Source organism: Sparassis crispa, assembly GCF_003851025.1.
Source record: "Sparassis crispa DNA, contig_000018F, whole genome shotgun sequence".
Classification (NCBI taxonomy): domain Eukaryota; kingdom Fungi; phylum Basidiomycota; class Agaricomycetes; order Polyporales; family Sparassidaceae; genus Sparassis; species Sparassis crispa.
Window position 1 is genome coordinate 278,057 of NW_020939765.1, and position 13,454 is coordinate 291,510.

The 13,454-nt window shown below is 50.6% G+C and overlaps 3 protein-coding genes across 3 annotated transcripts; 1 reads left to right on the top strand and 2 right to left on the bottom strand.

The window, feature by feature from the left end:
* Nucleotides 1–1,326: 1,326 nt before the first annotated feature.
* On the top strand, nucleotides 1,327–2,140 carry SCP_1900910 (hypothetical protein; the record flags this gene model as incomplete). Its single annotated transcript, XM_027765354.1, has 5 exons — nucleotides 1,327–1,352; nucleotides 1,406–1,453; nucleotides 1,504–1,570; nucleotides 1,621–2,074; nucleotides 2,133–2,140. The coding sequence occupies 5 exons, from the start codon at nucleotides 1,327–1,329 to the stop codon at nucleotides 2,138–2,140; spliced, it is 603 nt and encodes a 200-aa protein (XP_027621155.1).
* A 999-nt stretch (nucleotides 2,141–3,139) lies between these two features.
* Nucleotides 3,140–3,581, bottom strand: SCP_1900920 (hypothetical protein; the record flags this gene model as incomplete). The annotated part of the gene is made up of 2 exons (XM_027765355.1): nucleotides 3,140–3,386; nucleotides 3,463–3,581. The coding sequence occupies 2 exons, from the start codon at nucleotides 3,579–3,581 to the stop codon at nucleotides 3,140–3,142; spliced, it is 366 nt and encodes a 121-aa protein (XP_027621156.1).
* Nucleotides 3,582–6,993: 3,412 nt separating this feature from the next.
* On the bottom strand, nucleotides 6,994–7,730 carry SCP_1900930 (hypothetical protein; the record flags this gene model as incomplete). The annotated part of the gene is made up of 5 exons (XM_027765356.1): nucleotides 6,994–7,195; nucleotides 7,251–7,285; nucleotides 7,339–7,351; nucleotides 7,400–7,438; nucleotides 7,498–7,730. The coding sequence occupies 5 exons, from the start codon at nucleotides 7,728–7,730 to the stop codon at nucleotides 6,994–6,996; spliced, it is 522 nt and encodes a 173-aa protein (XP_027621157.1).
* Between the last annotated feature and the right edge of the window lie 5,724 nt (nucleotides 7,731–13,454).

A 13,454-nucleotide genomic window follows, 5' to 3' on the forward strand; every position in this document is an offset into this window, starting at 1 on the left:
AGGAGTCAGGTCTATCGTCCTGAGCGGTACACCTACCTGTCCGAAGATGGCTTCCTCTCGTTAGATCACAATGCATCAGGCCGAAGCAGTGTACTCGCTCTTGCTCCCAGCCGTGTCACGGATAGAGACTCCGTAAATGCCGACGACCTTTCCACCATTGCTTCCGCATTGTCGGAGAAAGGACGGTGGGTAAAATGTGACTTCAGTGGCACCTAACACCACCCCTCCCCCCACACGGACAATTCTTTTCCAGTTCACCGAGCATGGCAGCAGAACAAGATAGCACGCAGCTGCGGGAGAACCCGTATCTGGGATGTATGATGCAGTGGTTGATATGGACGCTATGGGTGGTTGGAAGGCTGTTCGGAACTATGTCCGTAGAACGCTGCTGAAATTAGCAGACATCATCTCGGTGACAATGGCACAAACGAAACACCCCGTACCGCGCGTAGAGAACCCGCTTGAGTAAAGGATAAGCTTGGGCTTGTTCGATGACATCAATTTGGGAGCGAACGTAACGGATATGCACCTGCTGCGTTCTGCGTAGGGCATCGATGAGGGCGTTGGTTGCATTACATGAGCCCCCTTATCTTTTCTCAAAGACAAGCTTACGCACGCACCGCAAATACCAACGCTAAGGCGGAATGACGACGAAGAGAGGATGACATGCCGATTGGAACTTGTTTGGCGGCGTTTGAGGACGAATGCCGGGTTGGCAGAGTACTTCTTCGGCTTATTTGACTCTATTTGGCCTGTGGCTCACACAACTTGTAAGGGCACCATCATCTAACATCATGGCCAATGCTTCTTTCAGCCTCTCCGACACGATGCCGACCTGCGATGAAACAGTCGTCAATCGTTGATATAGCTACGTAGGATACGCAGATATTTGGGCTCGAGCGTTCAAAGTGACCTCAAGGAGTGTTGATAGCCAGAACCGTGACACTAAATACTTTGCCACTGCTCTACCGAGGGCGTGCGTGGTCGCCTCATTCTGGGCCTCGATGGTCGGAAGTGAAAATGCTTTCCTTCGGCGGAAAGCACCCCACTAGTCTGAGACTGCGACAGATAAATCGCGCTAGGGTGGTATGGCTCGGACAAGCAAGGTGAGACTATGACACATATTAGCAGAAGGTCCGGGTGAAAGCGGCGGCGGCGCGGCGTCTAGCACTCTTTGTGCTTCAATCAGCGTGTGCAAAGCTGTTCTGCCCCAGCATCGCTGGCACTTACATCTGGCTCATGCAGAAATATCAGAAGTATCATCAGCATGTTTCTATCGTCTCTGGGTGTCGGCCAACCATTCTGGAGTTAAGAGACATCCAGACAATGGATATTTCCGTGGAAGACGAGAGGTGAGTACTTCGACAAGATTCATGGCCCATATTTTCAATCTATAAATGTGCAGGTTGTCACCTATTCCAGTTGCTGGATCCAGCGTGGATAGTAACGAGGAGTATGTAGCAGACATGCTTCTTTCAATTCCGGCACGCTGATGCACTGCAGGTCCAAGGGCGGCGAAGCTCGTCGTCTACCACCGGATGAACTCGGGCGTGTAGCTAAAAACATGGAAGTGCGTATTACCTTCATGTTCTGGAGGATTATCTCACTATCTCCATGTAGCCTCGTGAGGCCGCATACGAGATACAGTTTTCCGCCGTGACTACGCAAATACGAATCATTCGCCACACCCCATTGAAATACAGGTGGTTCCATTCCACAGGTAGTCATCCGGTTAAGTTTCCACCTGAGTTTCCACCACAGGCGTCAGTAGATGCCTATGATGTGTATACTCATAGCTGGCCATCTGGTGTGGCGCCCCGTGGTATGACGCAACAAATGTGGATATGGAAGCAGCATCTACATAACTCATCTGCAGCATGGCTCCCTGTCTCTGTGGGATACTACTGCGAGACGGGTAGATTTACCGGCAGATCGTTGGTTCTTACTGATCAAGGTGTTCCTTCGTGGGTGGGGAAGCTTACTCTTCAGAGAGGATATAAGCATGTAGGAACTGGGTTAGATGACGGAGCCAATCCAGTACAGCCTGGTGATGCGAGCAAGGGGAAGTCTAAAAGTTAGTGTCTTCACGCATGAGTTATCATTTACGGATTTTATTGATTTTACAATCTCAGTGGCGTAGGGTTGTCTCTGTAAGCCTGGCATATCCTGTTTGTGTACGTTCTGTCCTCATTTCTCGTTCCAGTTTACTTTGGTAGCTACGTCTCGTGGCTCGTGCGACTGCCACACCGGGATACCTTTCGTCCTTAAGCTCGAACCTTGTACACCACTTTTCGCAAGGGCATTGACCCCTGTAGTACTTCAGTGATCGGTGACTCACCTCCGAGCATTGGGCTCTTCTCCTTACCATCCTGTGAAAAGTGATTGTTACCACCTGCTATTATTAATTTTGACTACGTTCTGTAATAATATAACCTGTCCACACTGATCTACGTGCAAACACATCTAGCTTGGTCCTGTCTGACTGTTACATAGTGTTGCCGCGAGTTGAGTTGAGTCGAGTTGAATCGGACGAACTGCCATAACTCGGTGGAGCGGGTGAGTTAAGGCTGTGAGCCAATCAGTATGATGGTCACTTCGTACAAACAATAAATCCTGCGCGCACTTTTTCTGTCACCGCGCACTTTTTGGAGTTAGGCGCCCTAGCCGGCTGTGGGAACCCTCGGCGGTAAGTCGGGAGTGCCCGGCACTCTTCCCGTCATTGTCGGTTATGTCCCGCCGCCCGCCGCACAGGCCTCCCACCTTTCTGCTCAATGTTTCGAAGGCTTTGGATGTCACGCGTAATGGTGGCCTCCCCTTAGAGGACAGTTTTCTCTCACTCTGTAGTATACCTGTATATATATTACCTTATTACTGTCATTCCAATCAGATATGTGAGAAAAATACAAGAGAATACTAATAAAATTCACCCCACTGCATGAGCACGCTGTGTGCAACGGCGTGGGAATGTGCTCATCGCGGGCGACGGCAGCGTGAGGTCGGATAGACGTCACGCGCGCGTCACACCTAATTTTTGACCTGGCCAACAATTTTATCTCGATTTTTTTCGATTTTCTGGGATTTCTCAAGATTTGTAGTACATACTTCTCGTAATTACAGATCTTGTATTGATACCTTGACTCTAACCCTGGGCTTGCGGCCAAAACCCCACAACGAGGATGCCAAAGATGGCAGCTACCGGGGCGACGGAGGCGCGAATGGAGGCTTCGCTGGCGACATCGAGCGGGAGGATGTGCAGAACACCTTTGGCAGTCTGGGGCGAGGAGAGCGCAGTCGCGCCCGCGGGGTTACGACAAGTGGCGATAACGATATTGGCGGGATCAGCGACGAGCTGGCTGACGGTCTCGAGGCCAATGCCACGCGAGGTTCTAGTCACGGAGTGAACACGACGAGCTCAGCCTAGTCTCCCGAAGGCAGATGGTAGACTCTGCTTCAACCTCGTACCTCGGATATCCGTGTCTCAGCCGCACGTTCGCCCACGCGGTGAGCTGGAAGCAAGACAGGCTGTTACGAGCCAGATTGCGGGTACCATTGCGGAAATCGAGCGAGGATGAGAGAGCCATGTCGACGACCCTTTATACCGGAAGGACGAGCGCTGTGGGCGATGACGAACAACTTACCCTCTGCCATCCTAGTCTGCTACACTTGTTTGTCTCAAATGTTCGCCAGCAGTCAACCGTCAGTTTGTAGTAGGCAACGGAAAAGGATCCTACAGCCTACCGTCATCAATCCTGTTAACTTTACACGATAATTTACCTAAATCTATATATGGCGATTCACTATCACCCACCAAAAACGATTTGCGGCACACCAGAGGGAATTACCTTGCTTGCAAGGTCTCTTTTTCGACTCCCCGGTTCCTTCCGTGCATCTGAATCTTGCACGATAAGTCCCGAAATGTCTCAAGTTCGAATCTGTACGGTGGCAAATGTCGCAAGCAAGGTCTCTGCCGCGAGGCGGCGCTTCCCTCGTAGTAAGAGAAAATGGAATTGGAGCCATGGAATCATTTGTCAGTGTCATGGTCATGGTCCTTTACAGACCATATTCAATATCTACAGCCGCCGATCTCAGACATTGCTCGAGTAACTTTTCAGAGCACTGCACGGTACACCGCGCATGGTTAAGTGTGTCTCTGCCGACAGGCGATTGATTAAAATCTGTTAAAGGCATTGTTACACTCGCGCCTGTCCTCGTACCCTGAATCCGCTAACTTCCAATATACTGCGACCAAGCCGGACGGTCATCGTGGATACCTGGCGTTTCGCGGACACATATCCAGATTACGAGGGATAATATAGCGAGGAAGCAAGCAGGGACAATGAACGACATGATTAAGCGATAGCGAACCTTCACGATCGATAGCAACGGCTTGTGCAGCAGAAGGCGGAAGCGCTCAATTAGCGACCACCAGAACTGACACCATGAATCTAGGATAATAGGACAAAACGATGCGAATTAGATGAATTTGTGGGTACCTTGGAGCGTATCGATAATACCAATTGGTCGCATCGCGCAGTCCTGCAATTCATCGTTTAAAGAACGGACAGTCCGGGAATAAATCTTGACAGCATCAGAAACATGGTGTACAGAATCTTCAACGAGATATCAGTACGTCCACGCCAAGCAAAACAAACAGCTTGATTTACATGCACCTTGGACGCGATGGGTAAGAAAGCCAGTATGAAGATAGATAAAATGTGTAGTAACTGTACTTACAGGACGACAACATGTCTTTCTCACACACCTCTTCCTTCAGAGCGCATATTTCATCCTGAGCACGACGCAGCGCCTCGCGCAACTGGACAGTCTCAGAATCCTTTTCGTCTGATCAGCGATGTCAGGTTAATCACAGCGCACTGGCCATGTTGCTTACTCAACTTCGTCTCCAGTGAGGATACTCGACGCAGCGCTTCCTCCCTAAGAGCGACTTGGACATGGTAAGCTCGTTCAGAGTTCCCTAGTCTCGTCAGGAGAGACAGCTGTCTTCGTAAATCCCAGGTACTTGTCCGCCCCTTCGATAGGATGGATGTATTCTGCAACTGCAACTCCTTTTCAGAGGATGCAGTAGGTGCGATATCGGAGCTAACGACAGAGTTTGAGGGGTGTGGTCCATCGTGAGTACACGAACCTGCAAGGATGGACCGTGCTCGCAGCTCAACTCGTTAGCCTTTATTTGACGATCGTATACACAACGCGAATTTGGATGGTAACTTCGTGTATCCAGCGATAACTTATTCTGCAAGGCATCAAGATCCTGCAAAGCCTGACGATAATTGTTCCGTCAGAGCATCCATCGTCTGATCATTTCGACCTAACCTTGTCAAGTTTAACGTTCTTCTCCGAAAGGCGATCAATTTCGGCTTCGTATTCCTCTCGAATACGAGAACAATCGCTGCAGGAGGAATCCTGGTCCTTTTCGGTGACGTCCAGCGGAAAAAAAAGATGAAAGAGCGCGTACAGTCTGATGGTGATCACGAGCATACTGTTGTAAGCACTCCTCGACTTCGAATTGGTACTGTAACCATCCGCGCGTATTCTCACAGTGCTCGCCGCAGCAGAGGCACTTGCAATTGGTCGGAGGAACAGGTACTGCCATAATGTACAGCAGAGAGGAGGATAGCTGTTAACACAGAGAGGTGGGAGACCTAGTTGCCGTGCTCATTGACAACGCGTATGACGGTGGAACCTCAGAGCTATTTGAGGGTAAGTTGAAAGACAATGGAGTTACGTCCCTTTGTGCAGGGAGAGAAGGGAGAATCTTGCCACGTAGCCACTCAGATTGCCGCACAACCTGTTCCATGAAACAAAGGATGAGATGCGAAGGCATATATATAACGGCGTGGAGCATCAACATAGACTCATGGATGAATTCCACTATGAAGAGATCTGCGACTGCGATTTCAGCATCGTCACAAGGGTCGGCGCATCTTCGGGTGCCAACGTTAGCGAAGGATCGGTGCGTTCCTTATGGTCACCCACTACGGGTCTCTGACCACAGCTGCTATCGGTCGATCAGCAAGCGGCATGTCTTCAGGTTGGGGCAGACCCCGTCCACGCCACCTCCTGTGATATTCTCGGCTCTACATTACAAGGGGAATTAAAGGCTATCAAAGAGGTGAGCGCACAATACGAACGGGTTGGAGGTGACCTTCATACATACCTTGCAGGAGAACGATCGGATGCGAAGGCTGTTAGGAAAGCAAGACTTGGCTATCACGCGTTTGTTACATGCCGTTGAACAGGCAAGTCTTACTTGAAGCTTGAAACTTTGAAGCTTTCAAATTTGAAGGCTTACCTTGGAGTACTTTGATCAGGCCTTAAATTGCCCGGTCTGTAAGGAGGGGATGGACACTCCAGTGGCGTAAGTCGGCCGACTTAGCTGACTTGTTCGGCTAACTGTTTGCCCTAGTCTTGTAACCTGCGGCCATGCGCTTTGCCAGTCTTGCGCAGCTGAGGTGGCTGAGAGGCCAATGCGCCTTTGTCCGTTGTGTAGACAATGGGCGGTCTGGCCGCCTGTCACAATCTGGGCATTGAAGTCGATGGGCGAAGAGGCGGCCCGGATCGAGTCGCAGATGCGATCATGATATCGATACACTTTGTGTTCTTTGTCCTTACATCATACAAAGAGAACAAAGCAGAAGAGCGTCGACAGATAGTATTTGGTTTCTTTTGTGTTCGTTTCGATTCTACGTTGATGGCTTGGCTGCATGCCACCCTGGCAAGCCTTTGTCCGGACAACATGATTTTTTCATAGTACTACATACATGTCGAGAGCTCACCCGTATTTAAGTGCCATTGATGCACTAGCCTATTGTCTGGATCATAAATATCGGCACCACAGACAATACTGAGAGCGGATCATTATAGATGGGATACCCGAGCCTTCGGTCTTCTACAAGCAGACAAATCATTGTGTGCTGCTAATGACGCACGCTGTTGCAGGTTTGAAGCTCGAAGCTCGAAGCTTGAAACCTTTCAAGTTGAGAGAACAGGGGGACATGCGCACATGTAGTGTGACTGCTGGAGGCCCTCGCCAAGTGCCGTCTTTAGGAGGCCGATCTTCCCGTCCTCGAACATCAGCATGAACAGCGGGTACTCGACTTGAAGTGCGGAGATCGGGTGTACCGCGTATGCACGGCGCAGCTCGGAAAGACCGAGGTACTTCGATTTGCCGGCTCTGGCAGACATGTCATCGCGAGGGAAGTTGTAGATCGGTGGACCAATCTGCGTACTTTACGTCGAGCTCGGCCATGGTACCAACAGTGCGCTGGACACATGTTAGCTATACCTGTGGTGATAATGCGACGTGCAGAAACACACCTCGATCGGGACACTGGAGTCTGGACTATCAGTCAACATCGGTGCTCGTGGTGTAACTCACGCAGGCACACCGTTGGAGGCAGGGTCATCAATAAAGATGCTGGACATTGTCTGTTCATGGTAAGCTTGCTGCTACTCACAAGACCATCTACCACGCACACGTGCTGAACGCTGTTGCGAAGATCCTCGATGATTAATATATTTCGCGCCACTTCCACCGTGCAATAACCAAGTGCCATGGGCTTGAATAGGGAGCCTCCGTTGAGAGAGATCGGGTAATCAGCGCGGGCCCATACAAACGCGGGGAGAAATACGGGAGAAGCACGCACAATGGCTAGCATGTGTACAGCAGGGGGAAAGAACGTCACCGGGTGACGATGAACCCCACTCATCCGAGCTTAAGCACGAGCGAGGCTCCCTCCAACCCATCGACTCCTTGTTGAGAAAGAGAAAATTATTGGTCGAGCGGTATCATGTTTGCGGTCTGTCGACGGTACCGCGGCTCCTTCAGTACGTGTGTTCCTCGGGTCGTGATTTCCCAGTCGTGCTCCTTTGCACATGTCATTAGACTGCCCTTGCTCGGTGGGTATCATCTCTGCATGCGGTGTTGTGGGCAGCCAACGGTGCAAGACAAGTCGTGTTTGAAGTAGATAGATATCGACACCACTTGCCTGACTCAATCAGAATCCTTCTGCATCGGTCATTATGGCTCAACGTGATCGTTCAAGGGATGACGATCTACGGTCGTAACAACAACAAAGATCAGATTCAGGCTTTGTATCACAAACGAAGTGAACGGTCGGTAGTAGATGAAGAGATTTTCTACTAGTAAGTGTCGCAGAAAAAGATCACGTACAAACGCCATTTTCTCCTGCAACGTAATGACGGAGCTGGTCTGTCGATCTCGGCACTTCGCAAAGGAAATTCTCAAAGTGTGGATACTCAAAGACATTTTCGCGTTCGGGAATACGAGAAGGGCAGAACCGGGGCCTATACTTACACTAGAGTAGATTCCGATTCCGATTATTTGCGCAAGTTTATGTACGGGCGCCCAAATATTGCCACGCGTACGCTGTCCCTAGTGCCTGCCTATTCTTCGTCATTCCACCATGGCGTTAGTCTCTGCGGCGCGTGCGTAAGCTTGTCTTTCACAAAAGACAAGGGGGCGCATGTAATGCAGTCGACGCTCTCATTAACGTCCCATGTCGAATGCAGCAGCCTCACCTTTACTTCGTTAGTCCTCCGTCGTCAAGTCGTGTAAGACTACGTGTACGAGTGTCGGGCCTTCACGCTCGACCCAGATTACTTCCCTCTACCGAGGCTCAATTTTCTCCACGCTCACGACCAGCATCATGGTGCGTAGGCGATCGATCGCTCTCGCATACTTATTCAATTGCTAATCCGCGTCTCAGCTATGATGATTGACCCTGCTGTTGCATACCTGTCCAGAAGGATATGATGCTTTCGATCGTGGAACTGCGGCCGACGTCTGGTTCAGGGCGGCGAAAGGTAATGACTTCTCGGGAGTTATATGGATTGTCTGGTATGAACGGTGATCTCATTTCGCAGGTTCTCCGGCACTTGTCGAGCTTTTTCCATCACATGGTAGACAACTGCTATCGCTTCAGACTGATTCACACCCGCTGCACAAGAGTATGCAATGCCTTCTGTTTCACCGTACTTGAGCTGACGCAGTAAACTAGTTTCTGGTTATACGAATTTAGTTCTACAACACCGAGACGGGTCCCGACATCCAAGCGCTTGGATCGGCCTGAACGAGCCGTTCAACGTTCGTCGTTCGTTTCCTTCACTCCCGGATATCTGATGTAGCACTATTTTCTTGTTTGATTGTAGCTCTGCCTCTAGCCGTGTGACGACCCCTTCGGTCAGGCTGAGGTACAGGGCCTTCCACCTGCGCTGATGGCGGTTCCTTCGGACCCCAATACTCCGAACTTCAGCTATCGGAACCTATCCGATACGGAAGAGGGCCGACACGAGTAGCTACAACGTGCTCAATCCGTACGCCATAAACAACACTGCGGGGGCGCTGTCGAACGGGACGTTATACGTAAGTGAGGTGATTTGGACAGACCCGAGAGAAGAGCTGACTCGATCGATGGGTAGACAAACGCGGCGCATTCGAATGGTCTCACAGAGTACGATACTCGTAAGTTGGACACGAACACATTTAATTCCGATGAGTGCTCACTCGGTGCAGATAACATGTTTGGCGCCATTGTGTCCAACGCTATACGTATGTCGATCTACCGCAGTTGTTCTGCGTTTCGTCACCTTACGGAGTGCAGGTAAGAATCACTAGAGCGCATTGTGATTAGCAAGGCTCATCCGGCTGTCAGGTCTTTCACGTACGCAGCCGATGAGGCCATCCGTTATTGAAGCATGGCAGGAATTTTTACTCATGCGACACGGCGGCGGCGGCGACCACTCGTCTTTTTGAACGTATCCGAGTGATGTTCTATCTGTTTTTTTTCCCATCGTACGACCGCGGTCATCTGCGACATCCACGTTCTGCAGCTACCATCCCGGGAAGTGCGAAAGCCAACAATACATGACCACTGCCTGCTCCGGCGCAGCTGCGTGCTGACTTGTTGTCCTGCCAGATCTCTTGACCTGGAGAGGAATTGCACCTCTGCCAAGCTTGATGCTGAGCCCGGATCTGAGTACGAGACCGTCAAAGAATATCGCACGGAGCCCCCCCGCGAATACTTAATATTACCGCAGAGGTATGCTCGACGGAAGCTTCTACCGAGTATGCTACTGAGGAGGCAGGTGTCTACGCGGACGTCTTAGGTGTGGACGTACCCCCTTCGGGGATTCCAACGATACCGGAAGCGTAGCTGAAGGGCAGTAGGAGAGGAAGGGTTACTCCCGCTAGAGCCGGAGAGGTTGACGCCGGGCTCGGAGGATATCCCTATTCCACCGTCAACAGACAGCCCCTCTGTAGCTTCGAGGGAGTTGTTGGAAGCTCCGCCTGAAACCTGCACAGCTTCACCTGCCCCTACTCCTTCAACTGAAGTCCCAATATCGTCTTCTACTGAGTCCACTCCTTTGCCTTCTCCGATTCCTCCGTCGGAATCGTTACCTTATCTCTATCGACTGTGACAAGACCTACAGAGCCTTCTGTGACACCTACGCCCTCAAGTATGCTCACATCTGCAGTCGCGTCCACGATCGAGCAACTACCAATCTATCCAGCCTCGCAATTCCCGAGTCTCGCTGGGGAGCCCAATCAGACTTGTTGTGCAAGCCGTCGACGCTTAGAGCGTTGCCTTAAGTGCACTCGCTGGCTCTCTTTGGGTCTCGATACTTCGTGCAAGGTTGAGTCTTCTCATAGCCATAACGGAGATAAATACCGAGGTCGGTGTCTGTCATGTCTATACCGTCGTCGCCGTCGTTGAAATCCACACTGGCTAACGCATCGCCTTCTCCGAGCGTTCCATCCCCCACGCGGATCTCCGCTGAATCGGCAATGACCCTTTCACGTTCCCCCCTCCGTCTCGTCGATCGATATTTGGTACCCATTCACTCTTGGGGGTGCCGTCCATTGTGGAGCCCTCCATTATCGCGCCTTCGACGGAGCCATCTCTCCTTTCTACAGCTCGCTCACCACCATCGGTCCTAGTGAGACCGGTATGTTAATCACGCGTTTACTGTTCGCTCTCGACTGATCCTCTTCTCAGGTGTCGCCATGTGGATACCCCTGCCGCCTTCGCCTTCACCGGCACCTCCACCGAGAGGTGCCTTCCAGAGATTCTGTCTGAGGCCCCGAGCGCGATTTTGACTCACGACGTTAACCCTTTGTTGCAATAGTTGCATGATGCTGACGCAGTTGGAGGAGAGGAGAACAGAGAGTTAGCGGACAACGTCCAACAGCTCAGGGAAGACGTGGCAGACCTTGCTGACTACCTTCTTCAAGTTTGTCCTTCGGAGACGCCTGCCCCAGTTCCTCACAAGGATAGATCGGTAGGAGGGAGCAGCGTTATTTTCTTCCTCATTCGTCGGTCGAAGTCAGGATGGTTTCTCCTCCGCCTTCGGCAGTTAGCCCACATATAGTTGCATCTGTTCCGCGACCCGTCAGTTCCAGCAGAACCACGAGGTCTCACCCATGTCGGTGGGAGGGTAACTGAGGATTTCGTCCCCAGAGTCAACTGAGAGCGATGTTTTGTCCTTCCTATCGTCTCATCATTCCGATGATGTTAGTCTGCTCGAGTTGGAGACGTATGCGGTGCGCGTTCCCTCACCGTCCTGGCCGTCTGATTCCAGCCTCTCCCCAGAATCATCACCACATTCATCATCGGTTTCAGTGAGACCTCGGTCTTCATTAGCGTATTTGTCCGATGTTAGCGAGCCTACTAAAAGTGTTCCCTGCTCCTATGCCATTGGCTTCCTCTGCGACACCACCGCCCTCATCTCTATGCCGCCTCCATTGTCTCTATCTGAGTCATCGTCATCCAGCGGTACCGCTCGACCCGTACCTGCTCTCAACCTTAGTCGACTCCGGGCTGCCCGACATCAGCGAGTTGATACGAGTTACAATGTATAGCCACTACACAGTCACTGGAATGTCGAAGTATCAGTGTAGAGCATGCAGTTATGGAAGGTGTCCTCACTGATATTTGATGAATCTGGGAGACGTTCTTCTGTAGTTGGTGATATATCACTCGAAGGAGGTATATGACCTGATGCTGAGCTATCCCTGTAGCAGCATTGAGATCAACAAAGGAGACACTTATTCCAGATGACGGACCTTCCTATGTCATTATCATCGGCATCCAGCACCTCACCCAGATGAGCAGCATCGTGGTCTCCACGAGGTTCGATCCCCATTAAGCCATTCCAAACATTGCCAGGGATGGCGGCTTCATCAGGATCAGTGCTTGACTCAAAAAATGACTCAAATGATCGCGCGGCATCATTCATCCGTGCCCACATGCTGCTGTCTTCTGCATAAATCTGACTACAGGCAGCACAATAATACTGCATGAAAAGCCAGTATAGGGCGCAGTTCTCGAAGTCCAGCTGATGAAGCTCCGACTCAGGAAATATTGACCAACCGAGAATACTTGATGCCTGACCAAATTGTTGAGTTACAACTGAGTATTGCCAATTGACTGTGTAATGTGGGTCTTACCTCATTACAAGAGAAACACCAATTTTCCCCTATAACCCCATGAAACAGTTCAACACTGTCATTGTTGTGCGATGCTGGAGAATTTACAAGGATACCATCTGACAAATGGAAGATGGATTATAAGAAAACCTGAGTGTGTGCCACAATCTCACATCGAGTCGGAGCAAGTTTGACGAATACCAAATGTGCGTCCTCCCATTCTGCATCCTCGGTAACGATTTCGGCGGTAGTACGTGAATACCAGACGTCCGTAGTCATAAAAAGAACACAGCTAGAGTTGGGCTCAATTCTAAACATGCATGCACACAATATACAGAATGCGCACATATCATCCATGGTTCTTCCGTAGCAGCTGCTTGATGAAGGTGATTGAGAGATTATGGTCGTAGTGACAGCACAGAGGATACTGCATGTCAATGGAGAGCTCTGCTGATATAGCGACAGCCTCACAAAGCAAGTCAAGAGCGAGTGGCAGTGGCTTCCATTCTCTTGGCACAATGCAGCACATAGATGATCGAAGCATTCCTGGACCCCGGCTGCAAGTTGAATGCGCTACCACCATTTTCATGCATTGGTCTTGCGGCATTATATGCTCTCTCGCCAACCTCTCCTCGTTCCTTATCCAGGATCTTTAGCACGGTATTCATGGCTGGCGCTCTGCTTTAGCCAAGCCGAGGAATTAAGGCTACCCAATTCGGCAGCGGGTGACATACCAGCTTTCCGCGCACTAAACTTCGAGGAAATCTCTCGGAGCCCTAGACTACACATGTCACAAGATGCAACAGTTTGAAGAATGCGATAAAGCAGTGGACAGCGGCTACGGCGTGGCACAAGTTTGGAGTCACAAATATTAGTCGGAAAAAAATAATGTGCCGAACCTTGCCTGACAACTTCTTATTTGGGGCTTGTAACTGCCTTGTAGGGGACAAAAATTACTCAAAATGCCCTAATTTTTTCGTTTCTA